This window comes from Callithrix jacchus, chromosome 17 (genome assembly GCF_049354715.1).
Source record: "Callithrix jacchus isolate 240 chromosome 17, calJac240_pri, whole genome shotgun sequence".
NCBI lineage: Eukaryota > Metazoa > Chordata > Mammalia > Primates > Cebidae > Callithrix > Callithrix jacchus.
This window is the reverse complement of record NC_133518.1, coordinates 16630511-16654761: the sequence shown is the minus strand read 5'-3', so window position 1 is coordinate 16654761 and position 24251 is coordinate 16630511. Positions and strand designations below refer to the sequence as shown.

Below are 24251 nucleotides of genomic sequence, written 5' to 3'. Positions count from 1 at the left end.
ATATCCAAAAAAGCATTGCCCAGACCAATGTCCTGGAGGTTTTCCATTATGAGTTCTAGTAGTTTTATGACTTAAGGTCTTATATTCAAGTCTTTAGTCCATTGTGAGTTGATTTTTGTATTATTGTGAGATAAAGGTCTAATTTCATTCTTCTGCATGTGGATATCCAGTTGTGCAAGCACCATTTATTGAAGAGACGATCTTTTCCCCATTGTGTATTCTTAACATTTTTGTTGAAAATTGTTGACCACAAATCATGAATTTATTTCTGGGCTCTCTGTTCTCTTTCATTGATCTATGTGTTCGTTTTTGTGCCAGTATCATGCTGTTTTGATTACCATAGCTTTGTAGTAGATTTTGAGGTCAGGTAGTGTGATGCCTCCAGAATCTTTTTACTTTGGCTATTTGGCATCTTTTGTGGCTCCATACAAATTTTAGGATTCTTTTTCCTTTTCTGGGGAAAATTTAAATGGAATTTTGTTACGGATTGCATTGAATCTGTAGATCACTTTCAGTAGTATGAACATTTTGGCAATACTAATTCTTCCAATTCATGATATTTTTCATTTTATTGTGTTTTCAATTTCTTTCATTAATGTTTTATCGTTTTCGGTGTACAGCTCTTTAACCTCCTTAGTTAAGTTTATTCCTAGGTTATTTTCTTTTATAGCTATGTAAATGAGATTGTTTCCTTAATTTCTTTTTTGGATAGTTTGTTGTGGGTTTATAGACAGGCTGTTGATTTTGGTATGTTGACTTAATATCCTACAGGTTTACTCAATCTATTTATTCTAGTAGATTTTTGGTGGAGTTTTTAGAGACATGAATATAATTATAAACATATTTATAATCATGCCATCTGCAAACAGGGGTAATTTAATTTCTTCCCTTCCAATCTGAATACCTTTTATTTATTTATTTATTTACTTTGCCTATTTACTCTGGCTAGGACTTCCGGTACCATGTTGAATAGCAGTAGTGAGAGTGGGCATTCTTATCCTGTTCCTGATCATAGAAGAAAAGCTTTCAAGTTTTCATTGAGTATGTTAGCTATGGGCTTGTATATGACCTTTATTTTGTCGAGTTACATTCTTTCTATACCTAATTTGTTAAGAGTTTTTTATCGCCAGGTGTGGTGGCTCATGCCTGTAATCCCAGGACTTTGGGAGGCCAAGGCAGGCAGATCATGAGGTCAGGAGATGAGACCATCCTGGTTAATATGGTGAAACCTCATCTCTAATAAAAATACAAAAAATTAGCCAGGTGTGGTGGCATGCACCTGTAGTCCCCAGCTACTTGGGAGGCTGAGGCAGAGAATAGCTTGAACCGGGAGGCAGAGGTTGCAGTGAGTTGAGATCGTGCCACTGCACTCCAGCATGGGCGACATTTAAAAAAAATGAATTTTTTAAATCATGAAAATACGTTGAATTTTGTCAAATGTCTTTTTTGCATTTACTGAGATAATTATGTTTTTTGTCCTTCATTCTGTTAATGTGGCAAAAGTACATTTATTGATTTGTGTATGTCAAATCATCCTTACAACCCAGGGATAAATACCACTAATTCATGGTGAATGATCCTTTTAATGTGTTGTTGAATCTGGTTTGCTAGTATTTTGCTAAGGACTTTTTTTTTTTAGACAGAGTCTCACTTTGTCACCCAGGCTGGAGTGTAGTGGCATGTTCTCAGTTCACTGCAACCTCTGCGTCCCAGGTTCAAGTGAGTCTTATGCCTCAGCTTCCCGAGGAGCTGGGAAAATAGGGGTGCACCACCACACCCGGCCTATTTATTTATTTCTGAGACAGAGTCTTGCTCCATCTCCCGGGCTGGAGAGAAATGGCATGATCTTGGCTCACTGCAACCTCTACCTCCCTGGTTCAAGCGATTTCCCTGCCTCAGCCTCCTAAGTAGCTGGGATTACAGGTGCCTGCTACCATGCCCAGCTAATTTTTTTTTTTTAATTTTTAGTAGAGACAGGGTTTCATCATGTTGGCCAGGCTGGTCTCAAACTACTGGCCTCAAATGATCTGCTCACCTTGGCATCCCAAACTGCTGGCATTTCAGGTGTGAGTCACTGCACCCAACCTGTTGAGGATTTTTTGTTTTTGAAGGAAAATTTGCATTCTTTTAATTATTTTTATGTACAGAAAACAGTGTACATTTAACCCAGTTTCGTGGCAAGTTCTTTATCCTTTGCCTTTTCGAGCTTGGCGATGTGAGCCACAGACTTGGAACCCAGGACATCGCCTCCCCAGTGACGGTGGATCTCATCATATCTGTCATTGTAATTGGTGCGGATAGCTTCCACCAGCTTAGCCAAAGCACCTTTGTCTTCCGAGTTAACCTGTGTGAAGGCGACAGTGGTGCAGGTCTTCCTGTGGACTAGACGTCCCAATCTTGCCTTCCCCTTGATAATGCAGTAAGGGACTCCCATTTTACGACGCAGGGCAGGCAAGAAGACAACCAGCTCAATGGGATCCACATCGTGTGCAGTCACCACCAGCTGAGCTTTCTTGTTTTCCACCAAGGTGGTGACGGTGTTAACTCCTGCTCGAAGGACAGGTGGTCTCTTAGTGGGGACGTCCCTTTGCCAGCCGCTTTCTTCTCGGCCTGGGCCAACAGCCTCTGCTTCTTCTCTTGCTTTGTCTCTGGTCTACACTTGTGGGCCAGCTTAAGCAGCTGAGTAGCTGTTTGGCCGTCCAGGGCCTGGGTGAACTGGTTAATTGCAGGGGGCACTTTCAGCCATTGCAACCTGACATAGCGGGGCCATTTCACAAAGCGGGTGAGGTCTCTCGGGCTGGATGTCCTGTCCAATGCCAAATTTTTTAGGCCTTTTCTCAAATAGGGGATTCACACGACAGCAGGGGCCGGAGCCACCTTCTTCCCCTTGGCCTTCTTTCCTTTTCGCATCTTGGGCGGCGGGAAGAGAGCCCTGTTGAGGATTTTTACATCAATGTTCGTTAGAGATATTGGCTTGTAACTTTCTTTTCTTGCAGTGGCCTTCCCTGCTTTCGGTGTCAGGGTAATAAGGGTAATGCTGGTCTCATACAATGAGTGTGGAAGTTTTCCTTCTTTAATTTCTTTTTTCTTTCTTTTTTTTTTTTTTGAGACGGAGTTTCGCCAAGCTGGAGTGCAATGGCGCGATCTCGGCTCACTGCAACCTCCGCCTCCTGGGTTCAGGCAATCCTCCTGCCTCAGCCTCCTGAGTAGCTGGGATTACAGGCACGCGCCACCGTGCCCAGCTAATTTTTTTTGTATTTTTTAGTAGAGACGGGGTTTCACCCTGTTGACCAGGATGGCCTCGATCTCTTGACCTCGTGATCCACCTGCCTTGGCCTCCCAAAGTGCTGGGACTACAGGCTTGAGCCACCGCGCCTGGCTCTCCTTCTTTAATTTCTTTGGAAGAGCTTGAGAAGAACTGATATTAGTTCTTTTTTTTTTTTTTTTGAGACAGAGTTCTACTCTGTCACTCAGGCTGGAGTGCAGTGGTTCGATCTCTGCTAACTGCAACCTCCGCCTCCCAGGTTTAAGCAATTCTTTTGACTCATACTCCCAAGTAGCTGGGATTACAACCACCTGCCACCACACCTGGCTAATTTTTGGTTTTAGTAGAGATGGGGTTGCACAATGTTGGCCAGGCTGGTCTTGAACTTCTCACCTCAGGTGATCTGCCCGCCTTGGCCTCCCAAAATGTTGAGCCATCCCTCCCTCCCAACCGTATTAATTCTTTGTTTTATTTTTTATTCTTTGAGACAGGGTTTTGCTCTGTTGCCCAGGTGAGTGTACAGTGGCACAATCACGGTTCACTGTAACCTCAAACTCCTGGGCTCAAGCAATTCTCCCAGATCAGCCTCCTGAGTAGCTGGGACCATAGGAATGTGCCACCACATCTGGATCATTTTTAAAATATTTCTTGTAGAGACAAGGTCTTGCTATGTTTCCCAGGCTGGTCTCAAACTCCTGGCCCCAAGGAATCCTCCCATCTCAGCCTCCGAAAGTGCTGGAATTTCAAACATGAGCCACCATGCCTGACCTGTATTAGTTTTTTAAATGTTGAGTAGAATTCAGCAGTGAAGTCATCAAGTCCTGGGCTTTGCTTTGGTGGGTGACATTTTGTTTGTTTGTTTTTTAAAAGATTCAGTCTGTACTTGTTAACGATCTGTCAAATTTTCTATTTCTTGCTTATTTCATCTTGGTAGGTTGCATGTGTCTAGGAATTTATCCATTTTCTCCAGGTTGTCTAATTTTTGGGTACTTCTCAACTACTCAATAATTGGTCATAGTAGTGGTGCAATCTTGGCTCACTGAAACCTCTGCCTCCCGGATTCAAGCAATTCTCCTTGAACTCCTGAATTCAAGCAATCCACCTGCCTTGACCTTTCAAAGTGCTGGGATTACAGATGTGAGCCACCACACCCAGCCCACCCTACCACCCTAGGCCTTTTGATTGAGGAATTTAAATTCTTTACATTCGAGGTAATAATTGATAGGTAAAGACTAACTGCTGTCATTTTGTTAGTTTTTTTCTGGTTGTTTTGTAGATCCTTTACTCCTTTTTTTTTCTTGCTGTTTTCTTTTGTGATTGGTTGATTTTACGTAGGAATATGCTCTGACTTTTAAAACTTTTTTCTTCGTGTATCCACTATAGGTTTTTGCTTTGTGGTTACCCTGAGGCTTACATAAAACATCCTATAACAGGCTATTTTATGTGACAGTGTAACTCTCATCACACAAAATAACTATGCTGTTACTCCATTCCTCCTAGCACATTTTATATTTTTCATGTCACAGTTTACATTTCTTTATGTTGTATATCTCTTAACAAATTTTTGTAGCTATTATTTTTTATAGTTTTTTTCTTTTAACCTCCATACTAGCATTTTGTTTTTTTTTTGTAGAGAGAATCCTTATGTTGCCCAGGCTGGTCTCAAACTCCTGGGTTCAAGCAGTCCTTCCACTTTAGCTTCCCAAAGTGTTAAGATTACAGGCATGAGCCTCTGTGCCCAGCTGACAGCTCTTTTCTTGAAGTGAGTTAATAGTGGCTGCTTATTGGAGCAGGGAAAAGTGTGTAGCTACATCTCCCTCTCTGAGGTTCTCCAGCAGGAACGGCTGTTGTTTACCTCAGTGACAAGATATGGTAGTGTCCTCAGTGGAGCAGACCACTGAGAATCATTGTGGTTCTTGCTGTGCTGCTTATAGCGATAGTCTTCACATTTCTTCTTTGGTCCTGGTTGTCTCCTGTGTCTCAGGTGTGCTCATCTCACCAGTGATCTTTCCTATGTGCATATTCTCTATGTGTTTTGCTTCATTGTGTTGTTGTGTTGCAGATTGTTTAATGGAGTCTTGAGTCCTCTTTGGAATATTTTGGTCTATAAATAATTGTCAATATTTGTTTTTTTGAAGTGGTGGAGGGATAAAAGGTGGTATCTCCTACTCTGCTAGATTGGTAATGTTCCTCTCCCAATCTCTGTCTTATAATTGGAGAGTTTAACTCATTTACAGTTAATATAAATACTTATAAGGAAGACCTTACTATTTCCATTTTGCTATCTTTTTTTTAATGTATGTCCTATAGCTTTTTTTTGTCCCTCATTTCCTCCATTACTACATTGTTTTGTGTTTAGTTATTTTTTTATTTTTATATTTTTTTTGTAGAAATGGGATTTTGCTATATTTCCCAGGCGCTGGTCTTGAATTCCTGGCCTCAAGTGATCTTCCCATCTCAGCCTTCCAAGGTGCTGGGATTATAGATTTGAGCAACTATGCCTAGCCAGTTGATTTTTTTGTAGTGATATGTTTTGATTCCTATCTCATTTTGTGTATATGCTGTAAATACTTTCTTTCTGGTTACCAGGCTTACATTTAACATTTTAAACTTATAAAAATCTAATTTGAATTAATTTCATGTTAACTTAAATTGCACACAAAAATTGCTCCTGTGCTATTCCCTCCCTCCATCTATATTATTGCTGTTATAAATTACATGTTTATACATTGTATGTCCAATAACATAGATTTATAATTTTGAATGCCATTGTCTTTAACATCACATAGAAAATAAAAAGTGTGGGTTCAAACCAAAATTACATAATAATGGCTTTTATATTTGCTCAAAAATTTATCATTATTGGAGGTCTTTATTTCTTCTTATAGCTTCAAGTTACTGTCTAGTGTCCTGTTGCTTCAACCTGAAGGACTCCCTTAGCTTTTGTTTATCTGATAATATCTTAATTTCTCTCTCTCTCTTTTTTTTTTTTGAGGCAGAGTCTTGCTCTGTCACCCAGGCTGCAGTGCAGTGGTATGTTCTTAGCTCACTGCAACTTCTGCCTGCTACATTCAAGTGAGTCTCCTGCCTTAGCCTCCCAAGTAGCTAGGATTACAGGCATGCATCACATGCCTGGCTAATTTTTATATTTTTAGTGGAGATGGGTTTTCACCATGTTGGCCAGGTTGGTCCCAAACTTCTGACCTCAAGGGATCCACCCACTTTATCCTCCCAAAGTATTTGGATTACAGAAACGAGCCACTCTACCTGGCCCCTTCCTCATTTTTAAAGGACAGTTTTGCCAGATATGAATGTCTTAGTTGAAAGCTCTTTTCTTGCAGCATTTAAAATACATAATTCCATTGCCTTCTGTCTGCCAATGTCTCTGCTGAGAAATTTACTGTAATCTTATTGAGGATCCCTTGTATGTGATGAATTACTTTTCTTTTGATGTTTTCAAGATTCTCCCTTTGTCTTTCAAGAGTTTTGTGGGGAAGGTTTGTTTGAGTTTATCTATTTGCAGTTCATTGAGCTTCTTGCATTTATAAATTATAACTTTCATCAAATTTGGGATGTATTTAGTCATTATTTTCTGAAATAATCTCTCTGCCCCTTTCTCTCTCTCTTATTCTAAGATTCCCATAGTATGTATGTTAGTTCACTTAATATTGTCCTGCAAGTCCCTTAGGCTCTGTTCACTTTATTTATTTTTCTTTCTATTTCTTTCCATTTTACAATTTTTGTTGTCCTGTTCTCCAGTTCAATGCCTGTTTCTTTTCCCTGCTCAAAACTGTTATTAAGCTTCTTTGGTGAATTTTTTACTTCATTGATTAACATTTTCAGCTCCATACTTGCTATTTAGTTTTTTTTTATAATTTCTGTTGCTTTACTGGTATTCTCATTTCTTTCATACACTGTTTTTTCTCATTTGCTTTACTCTTTATTCATGTTTTCCTTTTGCTCTTTGATCATACTTAGACAGTTGTTTTGAAAGCTATGTCTACTGAGTGTAAAGTCTGGGTTTCATTAGAGATGAAAAAATTCTTCTTTTGTATGGGTCATATTTTTCTCTTTCTTTGTATGCCTTGTGATTTTTTTTTAAGCTGGGTATTTGAGAATTATAATATGAAGACTGTGGAAATCAGATTCTCTCTCTTCCTCATGCAGGTTTGCTGATTTTATTTCTTTGCTTGTTCTTTTTGACTATTGAAAGCCGCAGTTTTCCATTTGTTTTGAGACTTTTCCGAATTATTTCTGCAAACACTATTTCATTTTCTTTCTTCCTTTTTTAAAGAGACGGGGTCTTGCTATGTCTAGGCTGGTCTCAAACTCCTAGTCTCAAGCAATCTTCCTGCCTTGGCCTCCCATGATGCTGGGATTACAGATGTGAGCTGCTGTGTCCAGCCAAAGACTGTCTCTTACTGTGGTCACTGAAGTCTCTGTTTCTTTAGCTAATATTCAGCTAATATTTTGACAGATTCTGAATGCCAGGAGCGGAAGAAACAAAGAAAAAGAGAAACAAAAACTGCACAAAGTTAGAAAGGAGAAGCAGACAAATAAAACAAAAGAAAAAACCCCCATCATTTATTTCAGTCTTTGCAGTTTGATGCTATGCTGAGGTACTCCTTCAACAGTCAGCTAGGCTTTCTCTCATCCTAGGGATCAGCCTGAAGTTGCACTGGTGGTTTTTTTTTTTTCTTTTTTGAGATGGAGCCTCACTGTCTCCCAGGCTGGAGTGCAGTGGCGTGATCTCAGCTCACTGCAACCTCTGCCTCCCAGATTCAAGCAATTCTCCTGCCTCAGCCTCCTGAGTAGCTGGGATTACAGGTGCATGTCACCATGCCCAGCTGTTTTGTATTTTTAGTAGAGACAGAGTTTCACAGTGTTAACCAGGATGGTCTTGATATCCTGACCTTGTAATTCGCCCGTTTCAGCCTCCCAAAGTGCTGGGATTACAGGTGTGAGCCACCGCACCTGGCATGTTGCACTGGTCTTAGGGGTCAGCCCAAGGTGAATACCTAAGGTCCTGTCAGGGTTTTTTTTCTGGGCATGAGTCTTGCTTGTCATGTGTGTGGCTTTCTAAATTCTCTTACATACACTGCTCCTTTTTTAAAAAAATTTTTTGAGATGGGTCTCACTCTGTCTCCTAGGCTGAAGTGCAGTGACATGGTCTTGGCTCACTGCAGCCTCGACCTTCCAGGATCAAATGATCCTCTGGCCTCAGCAACCGAGTAGCTGGGGCTACAGACACATGTTACCATGGCCAGCTAATTTTTGTATTTTTTTTTTTTAGAGTTGGTATTTTGCTATGTTGCCCAGGCTGGTCTTGAACTCTTGAGCCCAAGCAATCTGCCTGCCTTGGCCTCCCAAAGGGCTGTCCCACCACTCCTTTTTGATGTTCTATTTGCTGACAGAATTTCAGCCCAACTTCTCCTCCAGGCCTCAGCAGTCTATTAATTGTTTCTACCTGTAACCTCTTACTCTGGGCATCTGTGAGTCTGCAGTCCACCTTACATCTTTTACAATCACTGCCCACTTCTTTTTCCACCGACATTTTGAGTTATGCAGAACAAAAACAAGAGTCCTCAATTCTTCAAGTATCCCTCGGACAGATCAAATAGATGTACAAAGTGATTTCCAAATAAAGTCTTTTGTGCTCACTCTGGTTCAAGGGAGGGAAGTGGGGCGCCGCTGCTCTAAGATCAGGACTTCTGCCACACTGGGGAGAGGGTTCAGCAAAGGTAAATGAAAACACCACGAAGCTTTCTACCATTTTAAAGATGGCTTTTCCTTGATTGTGTTTTTGCTTAGTTGCTATAAATCTTTGACTATTTTACAGAGCACTAAAAAATTGGTTAAGACAGTTTTCTTTCCCTTCCTTCCTCTCTCCCTCCCTCCCTCCTTCCTTCCCCTATCTCTTTGTCTTTCTTTCTCTCTCTCTTTCTTTTTCATGGAGTCTGGCTCTGTTGCCCAAGCTGCAGTACAGTGGTGAGATCTTGGCTCACCATAACCTCCACCTCCTGGATTCAAGTGATTCTTCTACCTCAGCCTCCAGAGTAGCTGGGATTACAGGTGTGCACCACCATGCCCAGCTAGTTTTTGTATTTTCAATAGAGACAGGGTTTCCCTATATTGGCCAGGCTGGTCTCGAACTCCTGACTTCGTGCTCTGCCTGCCTCGGCCTCCCAAAGTGCTCTGATTACAGGTGTGAGCCACCTCACCTGGCCAAGTGTAATTTTTTTTTTGAGACGGAGTTTCGCTCTTGTTACCCAGGCTGGAGTGCAATGGTGCGATCTTGGCTCACCGCAACCTCCGCCTCCTGGGTTCAGGCAACTCTCCTGCCTCAGCCTCCTGAGTAGCTGGGATTACAGGCACGCGCCACCACGCCCAGCTAATTTTTTGTATTTTTAGTAGAGATGGGGTTTCACCATGTTGACCAGGATGGTCTTGATCTCTTGACCTCGTGATTCACCCGCCTCGGCTCCCAAAGTGCTGGGATTACAGGCGTGAGCCACCGCGCCCGGCCGTTTTTATTTTATTTTTTTGAGACAGAGTTTAGCTGTCATGTTGCCCAGGCTGGAGTGCAATGGCACCATCTCGGCTTACCACAACCTCCGCCTCCGGGGTTCAAGTGATTCTCCTGCCTCAGCCTCCCGAGTAGCTGGACTTACAGACAAGCACAACTGCCTGGCTAATTTTGCATTTTTAGTAGAAATAGGGTTTCTCCATGTTGGTCAGGGTGGTCTTGAACTCTTGACCTCTGGTGATCAGCCTGCTTTGGCCTCCCAAAGTGTTAGGATTACAGGTGTGAGCCACTGCGCCCAGCCGGTATGTACATTTTTAAAAGTCTTAACTGCTATTCCACACTTAATAGATTATAGTATAGTGTAAACATAACTTTTGGATGTACTGGAAAGCCAAATAATTTACATGACTTGCTTTGTTGTGATATTTGCTTTTTTTTTTTCTTTTTTGAGATGGACTTTCACTCTTGTTGCCCAGGCTGGAGTGCAATGGCGTGATCTCAGTTTATGGTAACCTCCGCCTCCCAGGTTCAAGCAATTCTCCTATCTCAGCCTCCTAAGTAGCTGGGATCACAGGCATGTGCCATCAAGCCCAGCTAATTGTGTATTTTTAGTAGAGATGGGTTTCTCCATGTTGGTCAGACTGGTCTCAAACTCCTGACCTTAGGTGATCTGCCTGCCTTGGCCTCCCAAAGTGCCGGGATTACAGGCATGAGCTACCATGCCTGGCCAATATTTACTTTATTGTAGTGGTCTGGAACTGAACCCGTATTATCTCTGAGGTATGCCTGCACTCTTTATGGATCCTTATATAATAATGAATATTAAAAAATACTTAAAATGTTTAAAATTTAAAGTTTAAAACATTTTTTCCCCCATAATCAAAATAATTCATGTTGGGCCGGGTGCAGTGGCTCATACCTATAATCCCAGCACTTTGGGAGGCCGAGGCGGGTGGATAACAAGGTCAAGAGATCGAGATCATCCTGGTCAACATGGTGAAACCCTGTCTCTACTAAAAAAAATACAAAAATTAGCTGGGCATGGTGGCACGTGCCTGTAATCCCAGCTACTCAGGAGGCTGAGGCAGGAGAATTGCCTGAACCCAGGAGGCAGAGGTTGCAGTGAGCTGAGATTGCACCATTGCGCTCCAGCCTGGGTAACAAGAGCGAAACTCCATCTCAAAAAAAAAAAAAAATTTATGTTTATTATGGAGAATTGGAAAATGCCTAAAGAACAAAAGAGAGGGAAAACTCTCAGTCTCACCACCCAAATAAGTTGTTAACATTTTGGTGTATATTTTCCAAATATATTTACATATATTTGCAAAAGTAGTCTCCAATTGTACAGATACTTTGAAATTACATTAGCAATCTGTAATTTGAAATTCATTTTTATTTTATTTTATGTTTTGAGACATGGTCTTGCTCTATTGCCCAGGCTGGAATGCAGTTGTGCGATCTTGGCTCACTGCAACCTCTGCCTCCTGGGTTCAAGCTATTCTCTGCCTCAGCCTCCAGAGTAGCTGGGACTACAGGCATGCACTACTACACCCAGCTAATTTTTGTATTTTTAGTAGAGATGGGGTTTCTCTATGTTGCCTAGGCTGGTCTTGAACTTCTGGCCTCAAGTGCTCTGCCTGCCTTGGCTTCCCAAAGTGCTGGGATTATAGGCATGCGCCATAGTGCCTGGCCAAGATTCATATTTTATAATACATCGTTTACTTCTTTTTTTTTTTGAGATGGTGTTTCGCTCTTGTTACCCAGGCTGGAGTGCAATGGTGCGATCTCGGCTCACTGCAACCTCCGCCTCCTGGGTTCAGACAATTCTCCTGCCTCAGCCTCCTGAGTAGCTGGGATTACAGGCATGCACCACCATGCCCTGCTAATTTTTTGTATTTTTAGTAGAGATGGGGTTTCACCATGTTGACCAGGATGGTCTGTATCTCTTGACCTCGTGATCCACCCGCCTTGGCCTCCCAAAGTGCTGGGATTACAGGCTTGAGCCACTGCGCCCGGCCACATTATTTACTTCTTAATTGAACAGTTAATTGAAATGTAAATTAACAATAAATGGAATACTTCATAATTATTATGTTAGATACATTTTTAGAAGCTGGATCAAAGACTGTACTTTTTTTTTTTTTGAGACAGAGTCCCGCTCTGTCACCCAGGCTGGAGTACAATGGCCCAATCTCAATTCACTGCAATCTCCGCCTCCTGGGTTCAAGCAATTCTCCTGCCTCAGCCTCCTGAGTAGCTGGGATTATAGGTGTCCACTACCACATCCGGCTAATTTTTGTATTTTTAGTAGAGACAGGATTTCACTGTGTTGGCCAGGCTGGTCTTGAACTCCTGACCTCAGGTGATCCTCCTGCCTCAGCTTCCCAAAGTGCTGGGATTACAGGTGTGAACCACCGTACCTGGCCCAGACTGTACATATTTTAAATCTTTTTGCTATATATTTGCAAATTAATTTTGAAATGGGGTGTGTCGGCAGTGCTATTGGTATTTTGTAAAGCTCATCCTTTGTCAGTATTTTTATGAAATCATTTATCTGGAACTAACGGGAGACTGCGAGAGCCCTCTAGTGGCCAAGATAATTTCTGCAAAAATAAAAAAATTTGAGATTTTTTATTACGTATTGAATGAATAACAAGATAACACATGATTGTTTTGATCATTTTATTATTCATATTTTCAGTAAAATACTTAAAAGTCAACAAACTGCTCTGTGTTTCCAAGTCCTAGGTAGCTAAGTGCAAACACCTGTTCTTAATTATTATTATTTTGAGCCAGAGTCTCACTCCGTCACCCAGGGTCAGGCTCACTGCAACCTCTGCCTCCGGGATTCAAGTGATTCTTGTGTCTCAGCCTCCTCAGTAGCTGGGATTACAGCACCCACCATCACGCTGCGCTAATTTTTTTTGTCCGAGCTAGCTGAGATTTTATTTTGGACCAAAAAAAAAAAAAAAAAAGCAATTGAATTGTTTTGCAGCTGGAGGCATGGGCAAGGGGGGTCCCCAGGCAGTAAACTCCCCACCAGTGGGCTGAGGGCTAGAGCTGAGCATCAGGTGGGTCTCCTGTTCCCTGAGCTCCCCTGCACAGCAACCGCCCTCCTGGGCTCTGGGGCAGCCTCAGGAGGGGCAGGCTGGGAGGGGCTGTTGCAGCTGTTCACTTGGGCAGGACGTCAGAGGACTCGGACACCAGCCTCCCATCGCGGGTCTCAATCTTCTTCCCAACCACAGCCTTGGTGGAGCTGGTGCGGCTGATGGAGCTGGAGCCCATGACAGAGCCAAAGCTGGAGCCCAGGCCGTAGCTGAGGCCGGGGCTTGTGAGGCCCCCATAGGCAGAGCTCAGACCACCTGCATAGCCGCTGGTGGTCTTCGTGTGGATACTCATGTTCTGCATCCCGGACTCCAGCCGGCTCTCCTCGCCCTCCAGTAGCTTGCGGTAGGTGGCGATCTCGATGTCCAGGGCCAGTTTGACATTCATCAGCTCCTGGTACTCACGCAGCTGCTTTGCCATGTCCTGCTTGGCCTGCTGCAGGGCGGCCTCCAGCTCCTTCTGCTTGTCATGAGCATCCTTGAGTGCCTGATCCCCACGCTGCTGAGCATCTACAATTGCGGCGTCCAGGAAAGCCCTCTGGCCTTTGAGGCCCTCGATCTCAGCCTGGAGCCGGCTGATGTTCCGGTTCATCTCGGAGATCTCAGTCTTCGTACGCCGCAGGTCATCCCCGTGCTTCCCAGCCAGCATCTGCAACTCCTCATACTTGATCTGGTATATGCTCTCCGCCTCAGCCCGGCTGCAGTTGGCGATCTCCTCATACTGCGCCTTGACTTCGGCAATGATGCCGTCCGTGTCCAGAGAGCGGCTGTTGTCCATGGACAGCACCACAGACGTGTCGGAGATCTGGGACTGCAGCTCCCGGATCTCCTCTTCATACAGCTGCCTGAGGAAGTTGATCTCGTCAGTCAGTCCTTCCAGGCGAGACTCCAGCTCTACCTTGTTCATGTAAGCTTCATCCACATCCTTCTTGATGAGGACAAATTCGTTCTCCATCTCTGTACACTTATTGATCTCTTCCTCATACTTGTTCTTGAAGTCCTCCACCAGCCCCTGCATGTTGCCAAGCTCCGCCTCCAGCTTCAGCTTCTCCTGGCCCAGAGTCTGCAGCTGCCGCCTCAGGTTGTTGATGTAGCTCTCAAACATGTCCATGTTGCTCCCAGCCGTCTTCTGCTGCTGCAGGAGGCTCCACGTGGTCTCCAGCATCTTGTTCTGCTGCTCCAGGAACCGCACCTTGTCGATGAAGGAAGCAAACTTGTTGTTGAGGGTCTTGATCTGCTCCTTCTCCTGGGTACGCATGGCCTGGATGTTGGGGTCCACATCCGCCTTAATGGGGTTCAGCAGGCTCTGGTTGATGGTGACGGCGGTGATGCCTCCCATGCCTATGCCGCTGGCCCCAAAATAGCCTGCACCCAGGCCACCCCGGAAGCCACTACTGCTCACTCAGGAGAAGCTCAAGCAGGCACTGGGCCCACTCGTTAAGGAGCAGCTGCTGAAGGCCCCTGGGCCAGAGATGGACACCTTGTAGGACTTATTGGTCACCCTGGTGGACATGGTGGAGGCAGGAGCGGCAGGTGGGCTGAACTAGGGAGAGATTCCAGAAGGAGCGGAGGAGCTGCTTCTACCACGCTGCGCTAATTTTTGTATTTTTAGTAGAGATGGGGTTTCATCATGTTGGCCAGGCTTGTCTCAAACTCCTGACCTCAGGTGATCTGCCTGCTTCGGCTTCCCGAGGTCCTAGGATTACAGGTGTGAGCCACTGTGCCCTGCCCTTTAATTATTAAGATAGAGAATTGAACAGTGTGGCTTTTTAGTTAGATTATTTCCTGACTTTTCCCTTCAGCACATACATACTCTATTACTATTACGTTTTTTGAAATGCAATCACTAGTTGAGTTTGGGCTAAAAATAAGGACTTTTGCTCTTCTTCAGGAACTATGATCTCATAGGTTGAATAAGACAAGATGTCATTTAATGTAGTCTGAGACTCCTGGCAGAGAAGTGGATGAACAGAATTGCCTGCTTGAGACAGAGGAGAGGATTCAAAGCTGAAACTCCAGGTAGAAGCTTTTCAGTATTTTACTCTAGAGGATTCAGACCTGAAACTCCAGGTAGAAGCTTTTCAGTATTTCACTCTAGAGGTTTCAGACCTGAAACTCTAGGTAGAAGCTTTTCAGTATTTCACTCTAGAGGATTCAGACCTGAAACTCCAGGTAGAAGCTTTTCAGTATTTCACTCTAGAGGATTCAAAGCTGAAACTCCAGGTAGAAGCTTTTCAGTATTTCACTCTAGAGGATTCAAAGCTGAAACTCCAGGTAGAAGCTTTTCAGTATTTCACTCTAGAGGATTCAAAGCTGAAACTCCAGGTAGAAGCTTTTCAGTATTTCACTCTAGAGGATTCAAAGCTGAAACTCCAGGTAGAAGCTTTTCAGTATTTCACTCTAGAGGATTCAAAGCTGAAACTCCAGGTAGAAGCTTTTCAGTATTTCACTCTAGAGGATTCAAAGCTGAAACTCCAGGTAGAAGCTTTTCAGTATTTTACTCTAGTACTCTAGAATCTCCTGCAAAGGGCAAGATATGGGCAGCACCTGAAGTCCTGTTGTGTGTTCTAGAGAACCTGGTAATTTTTTGTGTTTTTTTGGACAGAGTTTTGCTCCTGTTGCCCAGGCTGGAGTGCAGTGGCACCATCTCGGCTCACCACGACCTCGCCTCCCAGGTTCAAGTGATTCTCCTGCCTCAGCCTCTCGAGTAGCTGGGATTACAGGCATGTGTCACCACTCCCGGCTAATTCTGTATTTTTAGTAGAGATGGCGTTTCTCCACGTTGGTCAGGCTGGTCTCCTGACCGCAGGTGATCCGCCCGCCTTGGCCTCCCAAAGTGTTGGGATTACAGGTGTGAGCCACCGGCCTGGATGAGAGCCAGGTGTGTTTTCCACAGTGACTGTTGAAGAAATTTCCTGAAAAGAAAACTTTTCTCCTGTAGTAGCTGAATTTGAATCTTGATGGAGGTATATGCATTGAGGCCAGCTTCTGTTTGAGACTTGAGCTGTACACATCCCCCCCTTTTTTTTTTCTTTTTGAGACAGAGTTTCACTCTTGTTACCCAGGCTGGAGTGCAATGGCGCGATCTCGGCTCACCGCAACCTCCGCCTCCTGGGTTCAGGCAATTCTCCTGCCTCAGCTAATCCCTGAGTAGCTGGGATTACAGGCACATGCCACCATGCCCAGCTAATTTTTTGTATTTTTAATAGAGATGGGGTTTCACCACGTTGACCAGGATGGTCTCGATCTCTTGACCTCGTGATCCATCCGCCTCGGCCTCCCAAAGTGCTGGGATCACAGGCATGAGCCACTGCGCCCAGCCTACACATCCCTTCTATTGGGGAAGGCTTCACTTTAGAATGGACGGCAGAATGTGGGTACCTGAGACCACAAAGAGCTCTACTGTGCCTCTTGCCCACTCCCTAGACAAGCTCTAATCGCCACCTCCTGATTTCTTCTGCATGGTGTCTTCAGGTTCTCATCCCGGTGAAACTGGTAGGCCTGCAAATTCACTCTCCCTCTCTTTTAACCCTTCAGTCAGCTCCACTCACCAGGTATGTATGGAGCACCTTTGCGTGTGCCACGTGCTGTGCCACACTCTACAGATTTAGTGATGAACAAATGAGAAAAAATCCCAAAACTTACAGGGCATTTCATTTTTTAAAAAAAACAAAATTCTGCATTTTTATAAAACTGTATAAAAAAACAGTATTTCAAACTGTACAGTCACCCAAAGTATGCAGTTATCAAAAATGCACACACTTCACTTGGCATCTCCAGCACCTTCGGCTTCCCGTGCCTGGTCCGATCTGGCATCTCCATTTTCTGCAGGGTTACTCACCTTTGGGTGCCTTCTCTCCCTTCTCTGCAGGGGCTCTGGCTTTGGAGGAGCAGGTTTAGCAGACAACCTTGCGGATCTTCTCTGTGGTTCATCTTTCACCTTGGCTTTGTCTCCTGTACCATCCCCTCCAGCCTTTCTCTTGGGCGTGGTGGATTACAGGCACGCCCCACCATGCCCAGCTAATTTTTTTTTTTGTTTTTAGTAGAGACGGGGTTTCACCATGTTGACCAGGATGGTCTCGATCTTTTGGCCTCGTGATCCACCCGCCTCGGCCTCCCAAAGTGCTGGGATTACAGGCGTGAGCCACCGCGCCTGGCTTAAATGAATAATCTTAAGTAATTTCATATATATCGTGTGTTTTCATGTTTGGCTTCCTAAAGAGATGACTCATCTTTTTTAAATATTTGAGGAAGACTTCCACAGAGAAATGCACATTTCAGTTGGGCTGAATTATCCCTCATTTGGAATGTGCGAAGCTGAGGTTAATCATGTTTCTCTACAAGTCACAGCTCCCTTTACAGTTATTTTACCAGCCGTGCAATAATAAAATATAACCACTAGTAGGCGCTAAGAGCTTACTCCTTGGCCCAAACTTTGCTCTCAATGTGGGCTTTTGATGCTTGCCAGCAGTCATGTTTGCCTTGTGACACGCGTTTGTGCCCTAACTGAACAGCAGTTTAGTTTGCCTATTTTTAGGTGTAAATGGTAGAAGAAGTTAGCCAGGCCTTTTTCTTTGTTTAGTTCTCCCCTAGGTTTTAAGGCTTAACTGGTCCTAATCCTCTAATCCGCCCCCCACCTTTTTTTTTGACAGTTGTTGGAGCTAGGTGAGATTTTATTTTGGACCAAAAAAAAAAAAAAAAAAAATTGAATTGTTTTGCAGCTGGAGGCATGAGCAATGGGGGTCCCCAGGCAATAAATTCCCCACGGGTGGGCTGAGGGCTAGGGCTGAGCGTCGGGTGGGTCTCTGGTTCCCTGTGCTCCCCTGCACAGCGGCCTCCCTCCTGGGCTCTGGGGCAGCCTCAGGAGGGGCAGGCTGGGAGGGGCTGTTGCAGCTGTTCACTTGGGCAGGACGTCAGAGGACTCGGACACCAGCCTCCCATTGCGGGTCTCGATCTTCTTTACAACCACAGCCTTGGTGGAGCTGGTGTGGCGGAAGGAGCTGGAGCCCGTGACAGAGCCAAAGCTGGAGCCTAGGACGTAGCTGAGGCCGGGACTTGTGAGGCCCCATAGGCAGAGCTCAGACCACCTGCATGTCCAGGGCCAGTTTGGCGTTCATCAGCTCCTGGTAACCACACAGCTGCTGCGCCATGTTCTGCTTGGCCTCCTGCAGGGCGTCCTCCAGCTTCTTTTGCTTGGCATGAGCATCCTGGAGTGCCAGCTCCCTGTGATTCTTAGCCTCAGCAATGGCGGTCTCCAGGGAAGCCCTCTGGCCTTTGAGGCCCTCAATCTCAGCCTGGAGCTGGCTGATGTTCTGGTTCATCTCGGAGATCTCAGTCTTCGTAAGCCGCAGGTTATCCCGGTGCTTCCCAGCCAGCGTCCACAGCTCATTATACTTGATCTGGTACATACTCTCTGCCTCAGCCCGGCTGCGGTTGGCGATCTCTTTGTATTGCGCCTTGACCTCGGCAATGATGCCGTCCATGTCCAGGAGCGGCTGTTGTCCATGGACAGCACCACAGACAAGTTGGAGATCTGGGACTGCAGCTCCCGGATCTCCTCTTCATACAGCTGCCTGAGGAAGTTGATCTCGTCAGTCAGTCCTTCCAGGTGAGACTCCAGCTCTACCTTGTTCATGTAAGCTTCATCCACATCCTTCTTGATGAGGACAAATTCATTCTCCATCTCTGTACACTTATTGATCTCTTCCTCATACTTGTTCTTGAAGTCCTCCACCAGCCCCTGCATGTTGCCAAGCTCCGCCTCCAGCTTCAGCTTCTCCTGGCCCAGAGTCTCCAGCTGCCGCCTCAGGTTGTTGATGTAGTTCTCAAACATGTCCATGTTGCTCCCAGCCGTCTTCTGCTGCTGCAGGAGGCTCCACTTGGTCTCCAGCATCTTGTTCTGCTGCTCCAGGAATCGCACCTTGTCGATGAAGGAAGCAAACTTGTTGTTGAGGGTCTTGATCTGCTCCTTCTCCTGGGTACGCACGGCCTGGATGTTGGGGTCCACATCCGCCTTAATGGGGTTCAGCAGGCTCTGGTTGATGGTGACGGCGGTGATGCCTGCCATGCCTATGCCGCTGGTTCCAGCATAGCCTGCACCCAGGCCACCCCAGAAGCCACTGCTGCTCACTCGGGAGAAGCTCCAGGAACTCAAGCGGGCACCAGGGCCCACTCATGCAAAAGCGGCTGCTGAAGGCCCCGGGGCCAGAGGTGGACACCTCGTAGGACTTCTGGGTCACCCTGATGGACATGGTGGAGGCAGGAGTGGAGGCAGGCAGGCTGAACCAGGGAGAGATTCCAGAAGGAGCGGAGAAGCTGCTTCTTAATCCTCCCCTTCAAATACCTTTGAATAAGAATAAATTGAAGGAATGAACTTACGCTCAAAGCCATAGAGAATATGACTTGTTTTCCTTTTTTTTTTTGAAACGGACGGAGTTTCACTCTTTTCGCCCAGGCTGGAGTGCAGTGGCCCAATCTCAGCTCACTGTAACCTCTGCCTCCCGGGTTCAAGTGATTCCCCTGCTTCAGCCTCCCGATTAGCTGGGACTACAGGCATGAGCCACCGTGCCCAGCTAATTTTTGTATTTTTAGTAGAGACAAATTTCTCCACAATGGTCAGGCTGGTCTGGAACTCCTGACCTTATGTGATTCACCTGCCTTGGCCTCCCAAAGTGATGGGATTACAGGCCAGCACTTTGTGGGGTGATTCCAGCTTCTCCACTGTGACTGGCCTTATCTTACCTTGTTTTACAATGGAAAAAACACCAGACTTAGGGTTAGAAGACCTGAAGTCAGGGTTCAGCCACACCTTCCTAGTTCTCATATATACTATAGAAATGTGAGGATACGGCATGGCAGAGTTTGCTGAGAAAAAACGTAACTGAGAAGACCTTTGTCTCGATGGTCTTGGGACCAACCATTGACATTTATCTGCAGGTGATTAGACCTTGAGAGACTGACTCTTTTTTTTTTGGGTGGGGGAGGAAGGCAGGAAGGGAGGGAAGAAGGACGGTAGGGAGGAAGGAAGGGATGAAGGAAGGAAGGAAGGAAGGAAGAAAGGGAGGAAGTGGGGAGGGAGGGAGGGAGGGAGGGAAGGGAAGGAAGGAATTCAAGCAATGAGAGAGACATTGCTGACCTGGATCTAGAGGTTTACAAGTTGATTTCTTTTTTTTGAGAGAAGGAAAGAAAAAAAAAATAAGTAAAGGAGAGAAAGAAAGAGGAAGAAAAAGAGGGAGAGTAAATGGAAATATTGCTTTATTTTGAAAAAAATTGGGTATTAATAATGGCCAATCAATGTTTCATTTAAGCTTATGGGTAGGTGTGATGTGGTATTGACAAGAATGTATATTTTGTGTATTTGAGGTGGAGAGCTCTATAAATATTTATTAAGTTTACTTGTTCCGGATCTGAGTTCGAGTCCTTGATATTCTTATTAATTTTCTGTCTCACTGTGTCTAAGTCTCTATGTATCTGGGTGTTAGGATCGTTAGCTCTTGTTGCATTGATCCTTTTACCACTATATCTTTGTTGCTTTAAAATCTATTTTATCTGATACGAGAATTGCAACTCCTGCTTTTTATTTATTTTTGCTCTCCATTTGGTTGGTAAATCTTTCTCCATCCCTTTGTTTTGAGTCTTTGTGTATCCTTGCCTGTGAAACAGCTCTGGATGTAACATGCCATTGGGTTTTGGCTGTGTCTTTTGATTGGGGGATTTAGTCAATTTAAATTTAGGGTTGCTGCCATTTGATGTTGACTGGCTGTTTTATCCGAGAGACTGACTCTTACAACTAAAGGGTACCTGAGACTGTGGCAGACCCAGAACATCAGTTTAGTATCAGGTTTAATATCAGTTTAATATTAGGTCTTAATCACAAAGAGGGTTTGGGAGGAGAGCCAGAGCCAAGCAATGTGCTGATTTTATTTTAATTTTTTGAAATGGAGTTTCTTTCTTATTGCCAGACTGGAGTGCAATGGTGCAATTTTGGCTCACTGCAACCTCCGCTCCCAAGTTCAAGCAATTTGCCTGCCTCAGTCTCCAAAGTAGCTGGGATTACAGGCATGTGCCACGACACCTGGCTAGTTTTGTATTTTTAGTAGAGATGGATTTCTCCATGTTGGTTAGGCTGGTCTCAAACTCCCGACCCCAGGTGATCTACCCACCTTCCAAAATGCTGGGATTATAGGTGTGAGCCACTGAGCCTGGCCACAATGTGGAAGATTTTAGTGAAAGTCTCAGCTAAGATAGCTTGAGGGACTTCCCCACCCTATAGAGCCTTTCTAATGGCACTGCATCCTGAGTCTGTGAGCCACAGACTGAAAACAGTCAAGGATTCCCACTGCAGCTCTCTGCCTCTTGGCCTCCAGTTCTCTTTGCTTCCATGGCTTCCTGCCTTCCTTTTGAAGGGACAAGCCCTCTCTTTACCTTGGGCAAAAAATGAATTCACACAGGTTACATCTTGTGGCCTCCTCAAGTGGCCTTTTGTATATCTATGCTGGAATGGATCAGACACTGGTTTTATAATTTCTTTCATTGGATAACAATAATAACCTAATTACTTAGCTTGTATCTCTACCAAAGACAACTTCCATTTTCTTTTTTCTTTTCTTTTTTTATTTGTTTAAGAGACCAGGATTCTCCATGTTGGTCAGGCTGGTCTTGAACTCCTGACCTCAGGTGATCCACCTGTCTCGGCCTCCCAAAGTTCTGGGATTACAGGCGTGAGCCATTGCACCAGGCCTGACAACTTCTATTTTCAGTCGATCTATGCTGCCTACAAATCATTCTAACAGTGGCTAATGTTAATGAGTGTCCAGCAGTGCTGGGCACTATGCTGAGTACTTTGTATAAATGATCTCACTTAATCCTCACCATGCCCTAAGGGGCATTTACTATCTCACTTTGTACATGAAGAACGTGAGGGTCATGTAGGTGAAGGGCCAGCTCAAGTGGTGAAGACAGAATGTGAACCTAGGAGGTCCCAGTCCAAGACAGCAATCTTAACAACTTGGCAACTTTTTTTTTTTTAACCATTTAGTGCCTGAGTTCTAAAATCTGGTTTTATATGCTGTGTGTGTGACCTGTGGATGATCTGGGCATTATTGAATTCTGATTGGTTGAAGTTTCATGGTTAGAATGTCAAATTCTAATGGAGGTGTAAGAGTGAAGATTTCATGATTGCTTTTGCAATAAGTTGATGTTGTTTGGGTTTTATGTTTTATTCAGCACAAAGGCCATTCAAAAAAGTGTCATAGGGAAACATCTGAAAACATTCAGTTAATAGACCCTGGTGGTAAACCATCCCCCAAACATAATGGATCACTCAAAAAAGGAACATACTGCCATGAAATAGTTTCCAGAAATCAATGAATATAGGGAGGATAGATAAGAATGCAAAATCAGGCCAAGTGTGATGACTCATGCCTGTAATCCCAGCACTTTGGAAGTCGAGGCTGGTGGAATTCTTGAGCCCAGGAGTTCAAGACCAGCCTGGGCAACATAGTGAGACCTTGTCTCTACAAATAATAATAATAAAAAATTAGCTGGCTATGGTGACTCATGCCTATAGTCAGGAGGCTGGGGTGGGAGGATCACTTGAGTCCAGGGGTTGAGGCTACAGTGAGCCGTGATCACACCACTGAACTAGCTAGGGTGACACAGTGAGATCTTGTCTCAAAATCAAACAACCAACCAAAACAACAACAACAATAACAAAACCCAAAAGCAAGCCTTCTGAAGCATGGTATTAGCTAGGGGTTTCTGAATACGTACTTTGTACAAAATGTTACTTTAAGTTCTGCATATATATTATCATAATATATGTTATTAGGTTGGTGCAAAAGCAATCACAGTTTTTGCCATTATGTTTAATACTTTTGCACCAACCTAATAACTCACAGAATAATAATAATAATAAAAAACCTATGAGGTAAGTATGATTTTTATCCCCACTTTACAAATGAGAAAAGGAGGCCAAGAATGATGAAGTAACTTGGTCCCACAATCAGCAAGTGATGGAGCCAAGATTTGAACTTGGGCTGCTGGCCTGCATTCTTAGTCACTGTGCTTCCTGGGTGATTACTGAGACCCTTGTACTTGGCACTCTGCTATCAATTACAAGAGCATTTCTGTTTGTGCACTTGATTTCCTTGAGGTCACCAGGGAAATGTCTCCTCAAGTCCAGGCTTTCCTGGCATGGTGATGATGACTGCACTGATAACCAGCATTAGGGCTGGCTTTGGGAAAGCTCAGTACCTGTGATGTATGGTCCGTATCTTAGATGTTAGAATGCCGAGCTGACATTCTCACACCTTTAAGTCTCAAGAGTGGTGAGGAGGCAGTGGTCCAAGGGAATGGATAAAAGAAAATAAGGTAAGCCAAATGTTTCAAAGGGAGTGAAAGCTGTTTAATGTAAGTACAGCTCAAGGAGGACTTCCCCATCTGATAAAAATTGCAGATAACGGGGCCTGTTTGCATGCATGGTGGCTTAACGATGGTGATGGTGATGACGGCAGCTTACACGTTCAGAGCGCTCATTTTGGGCTAGGCAGTTTTCTCGGTGGGGTACAGATAGTAATTTATTTGCAATGAGCCAGAGAAGTCTGCTGTAGCTTTTAATGTGTCAGAAATAGGACACATGAGCCCTTTAAGAATTTTCAGTTGGGGAGGGATAACATTAGGAGAAATACCTAATGCAGGGGGCGGGGGAATGGATGCAGCAAACCACCGTGGCGTGTGTGTACACACCTATGTAACAATCCTGCACAAGCAGCACATGTACCCCAGAACTTAAAGAAAAAAAAAAAAAGAATTTTCAGACTAATAATCAGGGCAGTTTCCCAGAAATGGTTCATGAGAGGAATGGGATGGGCTCATGGTGTCTACCCCTTCTTAGCGGAGTGAACTTGGGCAATTTAACCTTCTCGTACTGCTTCTCTATGGCTAGTGCGTGTAATTTTTGTTGTTTGCTTTTGAGATGGCGTTTCACTCAGTCACCCAGGCTGGAGTGCAGTGGCCCGATCTTGACTCACTGCAATCTCCACCTCCCAGGTTCGTTATTCTCCAGCCTCAGCCTCCCCAGTAGCTGGGATTACAGGCGTGCACCATCACGCCTAGCTAAGTTTTGTATTTTCTGTAGACGTGGGGTTTCACTACGTTGGCCAGGCTGGTCTGGAACTCCCGATCTCAAATGATCCGCCCACCTCGACCTCCCAAAGTGCTGGGATTACAGGGGTGAGCCTAGTATGTGTAATTGGACAATTGTTCCTACCACAAAGGCTGTTATGAGAACTAAATGAGCTAATGAGTGTAAAATGCATCTGCATAATATATAACACAGCTCGATACACGCGAGTTT

General features: G+C 44.6%; 1 protein-coding gene and 1 pseudogene across 1 annotated transcript; both read right to left on the bottom strand.

Annotated features, from left to right (window-relative positions):
• Positions 1-1699: 1699 nt before the first annotated feature.
• LOC108588506 (large ribosomal subunit protein eL8-like) lies at positions 1700-2910 on the bottom strand (annotated as a pseudogene).
• A 10037-nt stretch (positions 2911-12947) lies between these two features.
• On the bottom strand, positions 12948-19061 carry LOC103788715 (keratin, type II cytoskeletal 8-like). The gene is made up of 2 exons (XM_035278817.3): positions 18522-19061; positions 12948-13880 (listed from the first exon to the last, which is right to left on the bottom strand). Exons 1-2 carry the CDS (start codon positions 18960-18962, stop codon positions 12963-12965), a joined length of 1359 nt encoding a protein of 452 aa, XP_035134708.3. The 5' UTR covers positions 18963-19061; the 3' UTR covers positions 12948-12962.
• Between the last annotated feature and the right edge of the window lie 5190 nt (positions 19062-24251).